Source organism: Cervus canadensis, chromosome 22 (assembly GCF_019320065.1).
Source record: "Cervus canadensis isolate Bull #8, Minnesota chromosome 22, ASM1932006v1, whole genome shotgun sequence".
Classification (NCBI taxonomy): domain Eukaryota; kingdom Metazoa; phylum Chordata; class Mammalia; order Artiodactyla; family Cervidae; genus Cervus; species Cervus canadensis.
In genome coordinates this window covers 15,630,422-15,644,636 of record NC_057407.1, presented here as the reverse complement: position 1 = coordinate 15,644,636, position 14,215 = coordinate 15,630,422, and the positions used below count along the sequence as shown (strand labels likewise).

The window sequence follows — 14,215 nt, the reverse complement described above, 5'->3', positions numbered from 1 at the left end:
CTTATATCAAATTGTTTTTTGTATACATGAATCAACTGTATCTTAAGACTGATCTGAGTTGATGTTGAGATTATTGAGTTTCTTTCCTGTTGGTTTCTCCAACTGGTTTTATTCCTTAAAAGTAGCAATTAAAAGATACAGCTTCAGAATCTTTTGCACTCTTACTTGAAATTTGAGAACATGCTTGTGAATGCTTTCGTGGGACTTCTGGGGGTACATAATAAAAGGCCATGCAGTCTCTGGCTTATTTCTTGGAATCTTTGCACTTCAGTATAAGAGGCTGGAGGACCCTGAGGCTGCCATGCTGTGAGGAAGTCCAAGTCACACGGAAAGGACATATATAGTTGCTCAGATTTAGAATTTCAGGTAAACCTGGCCTTCAAGTCATTTTCTAGCCAAGAAAGCATACAGGTGAAGAAGCCATCTTGGAAGTGGATCCACCAGCCGCAGCTGTTCCAGCACTCTAATACCATGCTTTAAAAACCAGCCTTCCTTGCTCTGCCTGTTATGACTTTCTGACCCAGAATTCATGAGCATAATAAAATGGTGGTGATTGGACACCACTAAATTTGGGGTGATTTTTTACATGACAGTAGATTACCAGAATGGTAAGGTGGAAAGGCCAGATATAAATAGTAAATTACTTTCGGAGAGAAAGTTAAGTTTTGAATTTTTTTTTTTTTTGTCTGCCAAAGAAAGTATATGGTATGTGCAAACGTTATCCTGTCAGGCTCATCTTGGATGCTAGTGTCCATCCAGATTAACTCACTAGACTTTAGATTCTCATTAACTGCCAAGAAATGTCATCCTGATGAACCACTTGAGGTTTCATGCTCAAAATTCTGGATTCTTGTTATATTTCCATGTTGATCACCTGGAGGAGCTGGCAGTTTTATACCAGCTAAGGCCATCCTAGTCATTAGATTATAGAAAAATAACCTCAGCATCAGTGTCACAGTGAAATAGCCAATTTTCTTCTTTTTATTGTTTTTGAAATGAGAATGGCTGTGATTAGAACTATCCACCAGAGATCAGCTTTTCAGAATCAGCTGCTATTGAAAATCTGGATGTTCTCAGATCTGGAAGGCCAATAGAAACTCACTCATAAAGCTTCTTTTACTCATCAGAAAGGGGAACATGACCAAAGTCTCAGGTTAGGACTGGACAGGGTCCTGACTGCCCATCTCCATGAAGTGCTCTTTTGTCTCATTAAGTGGTTTTTAGCCTGTAGTATGGCTCAAAGGTGAACTTCTTGGGTGCTGGACCAGGCCCTGTGAACCAGCTGAAATGATATGGCATTTTGTTGGTTTATGCTTCTGTATCCATTTCTGGGGATAATCCATAGCTTCCGACCGATTCTTACAGAAATCAGTGACCCAGAAAAGCATAGGAACTGCTGAACTTGATGTTTCAATATTGTCGTTTAAAAACTTACAGAGTAAGTAAAATCTTATTTTCCCTCATCCCTGCACCCAGATGCTCCTGGGGAACTTCTTTAGTTTTATTTAAAATCATTGTCTAATGGGTGCATCTTTCAGATGATTAAGGATAGTTGGAGCACCAGCAACCAACTCATCTTACTCTAAGCTTAGAAAAATTTGGCCAGCACTCACATGTTGAAATCACTTTGCCGTAGTTAAAGCATAGAGAGCTGGGATCTCTACATAGAAAGGCTGAAAACTCTGAGACCAACTTAATACAAATTCATTTTTCATGTCACCACCATCCAGTGTGGGTGTTCAATAGGCTTTTCACTTGGCATTTCAGGAACCCAGGTTCCTTTCATCTTGGGGTTCTGCCATCTTCTTGGCTCTTGTGTTCCTTTAGCAGCAGGCAGAAAAAGTGGGAGAAATGAGGACAGGGTAAGAGATTTTTAAGGCCTTGAGTTCCTTATTTTTACCCATATTCCACTGGCCAGAAATAAGTCACATGGTCTCACCTGAAACAAGGGTGGTGGTGATGGTATTTCCTAACAATAGCTCCACGCTAATGAAGAGGAACACAAATCTTTATTGGGCAACTGATCCTTTCTGCTACAATCAGAGTGTGCTTTTTAAGGATCCCAGATCTGAGAGATGAATAAAGTGGCTGAGATGGGACTTTTAGGCAATCCATAAACTTTTCCTAGTGGCTCAGCTGGTAATGAATCTGTCTGCAATTCAGGAGACCTGGATTTGATCCCTGGGTTGGAAAGATCCCCTGCAGAAGGGAAAAGTTTCCCACTCCAGTATTCTGGCTTTGAGAATTCCAAGGGGTCCCAAAGAGTTGGACCCAACTGAGTGACTTTCACATAAAGTCTTCATGTGGCTCATAATCTTCACTTACCTGACACCTTAAGAATTAAGGTGATCCTCAGAAACTGTGAAGTCTGAGTTGATTGAAATATGTTTAAAATAGGAAAATTACAATTCTTGGGTAATTGGAAATTTTATTTTTTTAAGGAGTGATAGAGATTTGGGGCTGGTTTTTGAACTGGTTTATAATAGGACTTGTGTAGTCACAACAAAGAGAACTCTGTTTTCATTTTTGCAAAACTGTTGCTACAAGTTTAGCTTTGTTATTGCATGTTTGCCCTTAAAAATGTTTTCATGCTTGGCAGAAATTTTAACGGCACATGTTTTTGCCCTAATGGTTTTTATTTTTGTTGTGTTGCTTAGTTGCTTCACAATTATTTTTGTTTGTTTTATACACGCTTAACCTCTCTCCTCAAATTATCTTATAATTTTTATTCTGAAAGTTTACTGGCTATGGTATGAAATTATGAGTTTCATTCTCAGTGTTTTTCATTAAGATACTTTTGATACCACATGTTATTAGAGTTGTTGACCTACCTATGAAATGTATTTCTTCTATGACTTACTGTGGAACAGTTCTGACAGGGTACTTACTTTCTGTTTTCTCATCTGTAAGATTTTATTGATCCAGTGAACTCCAACAATCTTGGAAATAATGTTGAGGGCTAAGTCGACTTTTTCTTTTTTTTGATTTTTCTTTTTTAAAGGCTGAATTCCTTATGTGATGTATCTGATAATATACTGAAATTGGGTTCAGTAATACTTGGACTCATTCCGTACAGAAATATTTTATGGGGAAAAATGTCCTAACTGACGTTGAGACCATTTTGAATAATGCCTGAGCACCAATTCTAATGCTTCTCAAAATCAAGTTTGAGAAGTAGTTTTGCATAGCTCTGCAGATTTGTGCCAGTGATGCTTTGAGGAGAAAATATACTATAGTCCAGAGGTGTAGCAGTTATTCCCCAGTACTGGTCCCTAGACGTATGCACCATAGTCCATGACCATGGTCTTCTTGGGCTGCTGGGAAGTAAGAACAAGGTAATAGGATATGGGTGAAAGGTTGCCTGTTTTGTTAACCCTGGAATCCAGGGAAGGACTATCTTTTTCTCTGTGACTCTGTTCTGAAAAATTTCTTTCTTGATGAAATGTTCTTTCTTAATGAAATGGTGATGATAATAGATGTTAGTAATGGTGGAGGTAGGGTTATTTTTAATGTCTTTACTTGGATAAAGCCAGATATTATATTGGCCCTCTTCTTTAACACTCAAAGTTTTTCTTTTCCTTTTTTAAAAAAATGTTTATGGTCCAGTGGAGTGTAAAGTCGCTCAGTCATGTCTGACTCTTTGTGACCCCATGGATGGCCCATGGAACTCCCCAGGCCAGAATACTGGAGTGGATAGCTGTTCCCTTCTCCAAGTGATCTTCCCAACCCAGGGAACGTAAAGATCTAGCACTACTCCATGTTGATGTTAAATGACTTTTCTGGAAGCAAATAAATCTTATAGCATTATCCATAGGTGACTTATAATTCAAATAAGTCTTAATGGAATTATTCCATAGGTGAGTAACTGTACCAGCAATTTTGACATGTGTAAGCATTTTTGTTTATTCCTGTCATTGGCTACTTTCATAAAATTGTTGATAATTATCATTAAGAAAAATAAAGTATTAACTGAACAACTTTATCTCTTCTCTTCTGCCAAGGCTATCTTTCAGTCTTGATAGACTTTTTTTTTTGGAGACATACAAAAAGTAAGCCTTGAAGATTAAAATTGTAATTACATTTTTTTGCTTTTTATCTATAAAGAATTTCTTGAGTCTATATCTGGCTTTAACCATTTTTTCTCCCTTCTAACACTGTTGATATTAATGCCAGTTTTAATTTCTTGGCATCATGAATGCACAAACATATCACACACAGATGTGGTTTTGAACAAGGACTGAAACTGTAAATTAGGAAGCAAGAGATTCACAGGGTTTCATCAGACCAATTCACTGCAAAAAGTGTCACAGTTGTACTGAAAATGTTTTAAATTGCTCATTTCAAACCTACTTCAGTAGCAAAATACCATGCGTGCAGCAGATTTGCAACCACGTTAGTCATTTTCTTTCCTCTGTTTCCTTGCTGTGTTTGTATTGGGAGCACAGAGTAATGTAATTTAGTAAATTATGATTTGATGGCTGGGCAACAGCCCCAGTGTTGAACAGTATTTGGATTATGATTACTTGCTGGCTTTGTCACAGTTGACATTAATTATTGATGGAAGTTTCAGAAATAGCGCATGTGCCAGGAGCTTTTCACCGGATCGCATGCTCCAGGCAGCAGGGATGCTAACGAGGGTGGGGGAAGAGGCACCTGTGGCTTGTTTATGTCTGTACACTGCGAGCCTGGACCGGGTGGGCTGAGTGGTACCTGTGCAAAAGTCATGGTGTAACGGAAGGATGAACCGTCAGGCTTATTTCTATCGTGTTCCTCCCCAGGAATTACACCGAAGAAGCCAACTTCAGCCGGAGCCAGCCAAGACGAAGGCTCTCCAGACTGTCATTGAAATGAAGGTAGGAGCTATTCACATTTTTCAAAAGCAGCTGTTTCCCCGGAGTTTGTTCTAAACTTGATGGTGACTAACACAAACACATGAAATGTACGGTTGTGTTTTTCCTTAGGCACCCTGATGGGTGCTTTTTCTTCTGGATTTCTTTTTTCTTTTTTGCCTTCTTGGGTATATTTAATTTATTGGCCCTTTAATGAGGATGCTTTTTCTGGGCAAAAGAATAAAGGGGCTCAAGTATCCTTTGGCAGAAAGGAGCTGGCTTCATTTCCAAAGCGTAGCCAGTGCTTTCAACCCTAAGAGAGGTTTTGTGTGTGCTTTAAAAGTAAATTTCTAAAGCTAGAATAATTCTTTTTTCTTCTTTCCATTCACATGACAATGAAAAGACACCTTGAGAAACTAAGATTTGGCAAAGATAAGTTGTTTTTTGTGCAGTGGAGGTGTTAAATAATTAAAATTATGCTATCAGCAAAATTTACTTTTCAAAGGATAATAACTTTCTTATGACTTCAGTATTTTCTACTCAGTCTGAAATTAATAATAATTTATTAAACACAAAGTATTCTATTTAACTGGGAAAACATAGAGATATTTAAAAGAAGCAAAGATCCTCCTGGATGGATTTAGGACATTTAAAGAATAATGTAGTATATAATGATGACTGAGCCATTGAGAAACCAATCTATGAAACCCAGTTGCTCTGTCAGTTTATAAAGATTTGAAGTCTTTTACTTTCAGTTTTTGCCAAAAGGAAGCAAATAGTAGAGTATTTCTTGTAAGAATAAATAATTATTGATTTTTAGTTCCGTGAAGAAAAAAATTCATAATGATGTTTGCAATTTCGATATTTCATGCCTAAGTATAACATTTGAGAGTTTGCTGGTCACCATCTTTCTACAAAAGAATTCTAAAGCTTGCTGATAGGGTAATGATTTTTCTGTCTCAGAACATATTATTTTGAAATGTCTGCCAAAAAATTCCCAAGTCTGGGGGGGGGAGGAAACTAATACAAGCTACTGAGTTCCTGGCATTACAAGTCTAACTTGAGTTTTTTTTTTTTTTTTTTTTCCCTAGTCAATGACAATGTCTTCATCCAAGTGGATTTTTTTTTTTTTGAAATAACGTAGAACATTTACTTTAAGACTTTATGTCTACTGAATGAGGTTACATGATTCATGGTACTTATAAATACATTTGCAGCAAATTGATTTGAAAAATATTATCAAAGGGATCAAATGCCAGTAAGGTTAAAAAATAATTGCTAATCTTGGCTCATCGATTCTTTTTGGATTTGCATAATTTTGACTTATTTTGTAAGTAAGCTTCCTATTCTACACTTCTAGGGGAGTGTAGAATCTTGTAACAGAGATTTCTTCCTCACTTCACACTGGAACCAAACTTGAAACTTGGCTAAGGCTTAAAAAAAACAACAACAACAAAACAAAAAAGAATAGAAAAGGAAAAAGACAAGACAAAAGATTTTATTTCAGTTTTCTGTGAAGAGTCATTCAGTCCCCTTTCTACCTACCTCCATACCTACCTCCCCAGTTCCAACACAATTAATAATAGAAGAGGATGTATATAAAACTATTTCCAAAGCATTCCTTTTTTTTTTTGTTTAAGGAAAGATTGTGTTTCAAAACTCTTTGGAGAAACCAGGAGTGGAATCTCTCTCAGAGTAGTGGTCATTTTCCTGTTAAATGTCTCTGTACAAAGACTGTTAGTGCTTTTTTGTGATTTTAAGTGTAAAGTCTGTTTGCTTGTAGCTTACTCTTTTTAGCATCATATGTTTTACTAGAAAACAAAAAATAGTAATAGTTATTTCTATTTAATAGTTAATTAAAAACACACCTTTGGGCTATCTACATAAGAAGGCCATATAAAATATGTTTTAAATTATAAAATATAATTATTAGGGCAAGTTCACTCCATATGTTATCAGTAAATTGAGTCTGGAGTTTTGTTTTTATTTAAATGGATGCCAGTGATGCTGATTGGTAAAAGAACACATTTTCAGGACAATTGATAATCAATATACTGTCAGGGAACTGAGCCTGGAGTTCTTCTGTTGTCTTTGGATGCCTGTTAATTCACAAAGCACTGCCTTCTGTTTTGTCAGTGTACAAGTCTGGGTCCCATTAGCATCTATACTCAGCGTGCATAAATTGAGTTATGGGGGCAGCTGGTAGAAGGTCATCTCCTCAGTCATGTGTGTAAGGTTGTGATGAAGGCTGTGGTCTCTTCTGATTTTGTATATTATGTTCCTGTGAAATGGGAGGGAATATTGGAAACCCATATTTTATAAGCATTAGGGTTGACTACCAAATAGAACTAACCCTTAAAACTAATAGGTGTAACTTGAGACATGGTTGTATTTTATTTTTAACACCTTTGGATAAAGGTGTCATATACTACCTTGGCAAAATCTGAAGTTAAAAGGAGCTTTCCTGGAGTCAGCTGGATATTTAGTTTTGGGGAGGTGACATGAATTTAGAAGCTACCCCTACTTTTCTCTTACTTCTTAAAGAAACTGAGGGTGAAATTATGAGTCCTCATCTTCTCCAAAAATATACCTTTCATCAACTCAGAAAGTTGTTATGAAAATCTGTGAAATCTTGCCCCAATTAGAGTTCTTTTAGAGCCACAGTCTGGTAGTTCTAGTAGATGTCTATGTACATCTCTGGGCTTTTAGAGTTGTGAAAATATGTCTCCGTGGGGGAGGGCCGTCTGCATACACCGAAGTGGGGGCCGCTCTCTTGCAGCCATCACATCCACTGTCAGCCAGCTCAGTCGGGGGGGCCAAAGTCACCTGAATAAATATGAAAGGAAGCACAGTAAATGGAGTTATTTGTGATTTATCTTCTTGCAGGAAGCTCCGAGTTTTAATTTTGATCCTGATTTGGTCTGGCAGGTATGTTCCAGGTTTGCACTTAGAACATTGTGTCTTTCAGAAAAATTAGTTTTCCTGTAGATGTTGCAGTGCTCCTCCTTTTCTTGCTTTTGTGACCAAAGATTCTTTACTAAACTTCCCTTTCCTGCTCTTATGGAAAACTGTCAATTAAAAACGTAGTTAAATGATGTCCCCCCCCCCCCACCTTTTCTTTTAATTCCTTGAAAAGAATGTGTTTTAACCTACTTCTGTTATAAATTTGACATGTCATAAACATGATGTTCAAAAGTTTCACTTTCTTGGGTTCATTCATAAATCTTTATCTAGTGTTTTTTTTTAAAATGAAAATGAATTATGGTAGTGACAGTACTTGTCACATAATCTCTGTTTTTTTCTTTGTTAGTTAAAACTTCTAAGTGAATGAAAATCTAATTTAAAATGGCTAAAGCCTAAAGGAAATGTATTGACTCATGTAACTGGGAAAAACAAGATATTGTTCAGGAATAGTTTGCTCTTGGGGCTCAAAGATGCTAACAGATACCATTTTCTCTCATTCAATCTCTCAATTTAGCTTTCTTCATGTAAGTCTGTTTTCAAACAGTCCCTTTATGCGTGTCTGAGCAAAGTGGCTGCAGCATCTCCAGCAATCACAGATGGAAGGGATAGGGAGAAGGTTGTGTTTTTAAAAAATGCAAAAAATAAGAAAAAAAAAAAAAGGAAAAACCACCAACCCTAGAATAAGAACAATTACTGAGATGGAATGTAAAATTTCACTCCAAATTTAACAACTCAGGCTGTAAGAAAAAACTTGAAATTCTCTAAATTCCATTAGTTTAATAAATTAAATGGCATTCATCAAGACAAACTTTGTTCGCACTAAATTCAGCGCAGTTTATCAGATGGGATATATGAGTGATATATGGATTTTGGTAAGAGTTGCAGATAATATACTTGGTCTGGTGAACTTGTTAGCTAAAGTGGATTAAGAAGCTAGGGGCGTAATGTGAATATATGACAATATTTCTGTGGCAACTGAAGTGAGAATTGTGGTTATTTAGGTTTCTTGTCACATAATCAGCTGTAGCACTTTTTGTGTCATGAGTGGTTCTTCTTGTGTAACATTTATCCCCACTAAGCTTTTCTGTGGAAACTGAGTAGTAAGCAGTTCAAGACTGAGCTTGACCAAGTTGCTGCCTCATAGATGTGCTACTGGTGAAAGAATATGACTTTGTGTTCAAGTGCTACCTCTAATGGTGAGGCTGATCTTTTGATTTTAAATCCACAAACCAAGCCTTGTCTTTGTGTTCAGGCAGATGTCTGCTGTTATTCTGCATGGGGTTGACTGACCTGTAGTTGAGCTAATTTTCCGTTAAGAGACAGCTTGGTGTTTGATCAAATTCAAGCAGTTCAGTTTCACCAGGCGTGGAAGGGATACACTGGAGCATGGGAAGGCAAAAACTACCTAATAACTTTTCCCAGCATCACATAATTAGGAAGGGAAAGATTTCAATTTCAAACCTTGGCCATTGAATGCATCCCACTTCCCACTGTGAATGTAATTTGAGTCCTGGGATCTAGTCAGGAATACCATGAAGTGGCTGAAATGTTTTCTTTGGCTGGAGGGCCTACCTAGGTTTATGTTGCTCATCTTTTGAACTGTTATTTTATATGAGTCAAAATGTGGCAGTCAGATTTATTTTTTCTCCCAAGATTATGTGTTCATTGCAAATTTGTGTCAATTTGTTTTTCTAGTCAAGGCATTATGATGGATCTTAGGCCTTAAAAATAGGCCATGGATCTTTTTGTGGCTACTAAGAAGTATTAACAGCAAGGAAAAAAAACAAAACAAAAAACAACTACCTATATCACCAGTGACATCTACAGCTGAAACACCACTAACCACACATGGAGAACTAGGTATGAGGCATCTGACATGTAATAACCCATGAGTAGGCATGAGTAGCCAAATTTCACAGATGAAAAAGCCATGTTTTAGAGAAAATGAGCAGCCTGCCCAAGGTCCTGCAGCAGGTAGGTTGGCAGCTGAGAGATGAACACAAGTTTCTTCTCTGAAGTTCTTAAACTCCTTCCTCTTACAGTCTGCTTTTACTGAAGACGATTCCTAAGTTCAGCTGGTTTTTCTTTCTATGCTTTGGAAATTATGCACTGAGTTTTGCATCTTAGAATAGGTTGAGGCAGCTCATGAGAGCTCAAGAGGTCTATTTGATATTTTTTGTAAGCTGCAATATTGTACTTTGTGCTGTAAGTAAGATTCATCCTTTTTACATGTATATGTTATCAGCCCTGCAAATGGGCCTCCAAAATATGTACCCTACAGCCAACATATACCCTGTGTTTTTTTTCTTTCCTGGATTTTAAGTGTTGCCCTGAAGCCTTTATAGCAACCTGGAGCGTAACTCACTTAAACTAGTAAAGCCCTGTGTTTTTGATGTGCACTATCCACTTACAATATAAGAAATTATCCTTTAGCTTATTTTTTCTTGAGAAATTTCTTCATCTTCTCATCTTTCAGCTTTAAAAAAAAGCCTTGTCCCATTTAACTATTTTCCTTAAATAAGGGAAAAAAATGTGGGTTTTAAGTGATAGCCAGAAAAAGCAAAATGTCAAGTTAAATGTTAGCTCTGGATGATATATGGTTGTCATTTAGAAGCAGGGAAGATTTTTTTTTTTTTCAATGTAACTTTTTTTTCTCAAACTCTTCTTATATGTGTTTAACTCTAAATGTTTGAGCCACTAATTTATAATTCCTGCTATAAACAGGTTTATTTTGTGTGAATATAACTCATGAAGTTGAATTACAAATACTACTGCTTACCAAGCAGCTTTTTTGTGCACAGCACCGTGGTGGGCCTTTCACAAAAAGTGAGTGCTCAGTCTTTAAGGGGCTAAATGGAAGGAATAGGGCTTTTATACAAGCCAGGATCTAAATAGAGACCTAATAAGAGCAAAATGGGCTGCAAAAGCTCAGAGGATATTAAATAAGAAAGGGACAGGGAATGTTTTATGGAGAAGATCGCATTTGAGAAGAGCCTTGAAAAAAATGACATGATTTTGATAGAGGGTAGAGGGATTCTTTATAAACAGTAGAAACCAAATCAGCAAAGACAAGGAGGTTGGAAATTATGAGACATATCTGGAGAAGAACGAATCATTCAGTTTGGTTAAGAGAAGACTTTAAAAAGCAATAGAAGATCAAATGAAACCATAAGAAAGTGGGAGAAAAAAATAATAGAGAAAAAAGCTGAAATTAATGAAATAGAAACCAAACACATACAAGTTTAGTTCAGTTGCTCAGTCGTGTCCAACTCTTCGCGACCCCATGGACTATAGCACGCCAGGCCTCCCTGTCCATCACCAGCTCCCAGAGCTTGCTCAAATTCATGTCCATTGAGTTGGTGATGCCATCCAATCATCTCATCCTCTGTCATCCCCTTCTCCCGCCTTCAATCTTTCCTAGCATCAGGGTCTTTCCAAATGAGTCAGTTCTTCGCATCAGGTAGCCAAAGTATTGGAGTTTCAGCTTCAGCATCAATCCTTCCAATGAATATTCAGGACTGATTTCATTTAGGATGGATTGGTTGAATCTCCTTGCAGTCCAAGGAACTCTCCAGTCTTCTCCAATACCACAATTCAAAAGCATCAATTCTTCGATGCTCAGCTTTCTTTATAGTCCAACTCTCACATCCACACATGACTACTGGAAAAAACCATAGTTTTGACTAGACAGATCTTTGTTGGCAAAGTAATGTCTCTACTTTTTAATAAGCTGTCTGGTTGGTCATAACTTTTCTTCCAAGGAGCAAGCATCTTTTAAACACATACAAGAGAGGAACTCAGAAGCTAAACATGGATTCTTTGAGGAGATTAACAGGTGTCCTGGTCAGAATCACTGAGGAAAAGAGACAGACAAATAAACAATATGAAAATTAAAAAGTGGCATCACTATCAATCTTACTGAGTTAGAAATATGAGAGAATGTAATTAACAACATTTTGAAAATAAAGTTGAAATTTTAGATTAATTCTTTTAAAAATACAACTTATTAAGACTGCATGAGAAATAGAATATCTGGGTAGGGCTATATATTAAAAACAAAAATGTTTCTATGGTTTGAAATCTTTCCATCAGAAAATATCTAAAAAACAAACCAAACAAAAAACCCTGTAGTTGTAGATGGCTTCTTCAATGAATTTTTACTAGACATTTGATGAAAAAACTGTATCAACCATACAGAAACTATATCAGAAAATAGAAAACAAGTGAAAACTTCCCAGTTTATGAGGCCAGCATAATCTTGATATCAATACCCAACAAAGCCATTGCAAGATAGGAAAATTATAGGCTGTCTGTCTCATAAACACCAGTGCAAAATATCCTAGTGAACTAAACCCTGTGGAAATGACCAAGTTGTACTTCAGGAAGGCAAGGTTGGGCTAGTATTTGTGTATCAATCAATGTTCTTTACATTAGCAGGATAAAGGAGAAAAATTAATATAATTTCAGTGAATGTGGAGAAAGCATTTGGTAAATGTAACATTCATTCATGCTAAAAAAAAAAAGCTTTTATCAAACTTAGAAGGAGATTTTCTAATCTGATAAGAGATAGCTATAAGAAAAACTTGAGCATGTATCATTGGTACTTGTATCAATGGTAAGTATATTTAAGTGTCAATGGTAAAATATTTAAAGTGTTCCTTATGGTATAAGGAACAAGACAAGAATGCTTATTACTATCACTTTTCCTCAACAATATTCTGGATATCCTGGGTATAAGAATTGTAAAGGAAGAAATAAAACCCTTTTATTCACAGGCACCATAAGTTTGCGTGTAAAAAATGTGAATCCATATATAGACTACTAGATTAATAAATGAACTTAAACAGCTGGTCACTATATAAACATGAATCATCTACATACCAGTCACAATTATGAAATGAAATTTAAGAAACAATATAATTTAGGATGGTATTAAAAAACTCAAAATATCTAAGAACAAATCTAACAATGGTGAACAAGACCTAATTTTAGTAGATCATACAAAACATAATTACATGTGGAATAACAAAAAATTTGAAACAAATCAAATAGCTCTCAATAGTGCAGTGGATGAATAAATAGTGAAATATTCATACAATGAAATGATATTTGGCAAGAGAAGGACCAAGCTATTGCTTCATGTAACAACATCATTGAATACCCCCAAAACAGTGTGGAAAGAAGCCAGACACAAAAGAACACACACAATTTGATTCTGTTTATTTGTGTTCCCAAAATAGGCAAAAGTAATCAATGGTGTTAGATGTCTGCATAGTGGTTAATCTGGAGGAAGAAGAAGGGTGTGGAGGATGGGTGAGGGCTTGAACAAAGCTTTTAGAGTAGAAGTAATATTCTGTTTCATGATATGATTTGTATGTAACCAGGTGTGTTCGCTTTATCATAATTCATTCTGAAAACCTATGTTTTGGCTACTTTCCTATGAATAGTGTACCTTAGTTAAAAAGGTCATTGAAAAATGAAGAAAAAGTGAACAGTAAAAACAAAAAATGCTATTAAAAATTGGGTAAAGGATTTGAATAAGCATTTCTTCAGTGAAAACATACAAATGGCCAATAAGGACATGAGAAGATGTCCAATGTGAATTGTCATAAGGGAAATGCAAATCTAAATTGCAGTTAGATACAACTTATCCCCTGCCCCCAGGATGGCTAAGATAAAAAGACAAAAATTGTTGAGGAGATGTGGAAATGCCAGATCCTCATATGTTGATGATAGGGATGTAAAATGGTTCTGTCCCTTTTAGAAAACTATTTGGCAGTTCTTCAAAATGTTAAACATAGCCATCATACATACCCAACCAAACTGAAAATGTGTACACACAAAAACCTACCCTTATGTGTTCATATTACCATTATTGGTAATAGTCGAAAGTCTGAAACAAGCCAGATGTTCCTTATCTTGTATGAATAAACAAAATGTGGCTTAGCTGTAGTGAAATGTTATTCAGCAATGAAAAAGAAATGAAAGACTGATACATGCTAAAACATTGATGAACCTTGAAAACATTATGCTAAATGAAAGAAGCCTGCTATGAAAGGGTACATCTATATGAACTGTCTGATATAGGCAAATCTATATATAGAGAAAGTAGGTTAGTGGTTTCTATCCAGAGATAGAAAGTAGATTAGGAGCTAGGGGGAGAGGAGAAGCAGTTGTGACTACTAATAATTACAGCAGTTTGGGGTGGTGAAAGTATTCTGGAATTAGATGGTGATGGTTACATAACATACTGAATTGTACACTTTAAAAGAGTGAATTTTATGGTATATATATTGTATATCAATAAAGCTATTGCTAAAAAGTGAAGATAATACAAACGAAAGGATCAATAACTTTGATTACTCAAAGGTTAAAATATAAAATGAGCTGTAGCATAACCAACTAGGAGATGCATTTCTGAG

At 36.2% G+C, this 14,215-nt stretch overlaps 1 protein-coding gene across 1 annotated transcript in view; it reads left to right on the top strand.

The window, feature by feature from the left end:
* ERC2 (ELKS/RAB6-interacting/CAST family member 2) overlaps positions 1-14,215 on the top strand; it is a 999,532-nt gene that overhangs the window by 287,861 nt on the left and 697,456 nt on the right. Inside the window, exons 5-6 of the mRNA XM_043441970.1 lie at positions 4,779-4,853; positions 7,716-7,757. Coding sequence (XP_043297905.1) covers positions 4,779-4,853; positions 7,716-7,757 — 117 coding nt within the window. The remainder of the gene's footprint in view (positions 1-4,778; positions 4,854-7,715; positions 7,758-14,215) is intronic.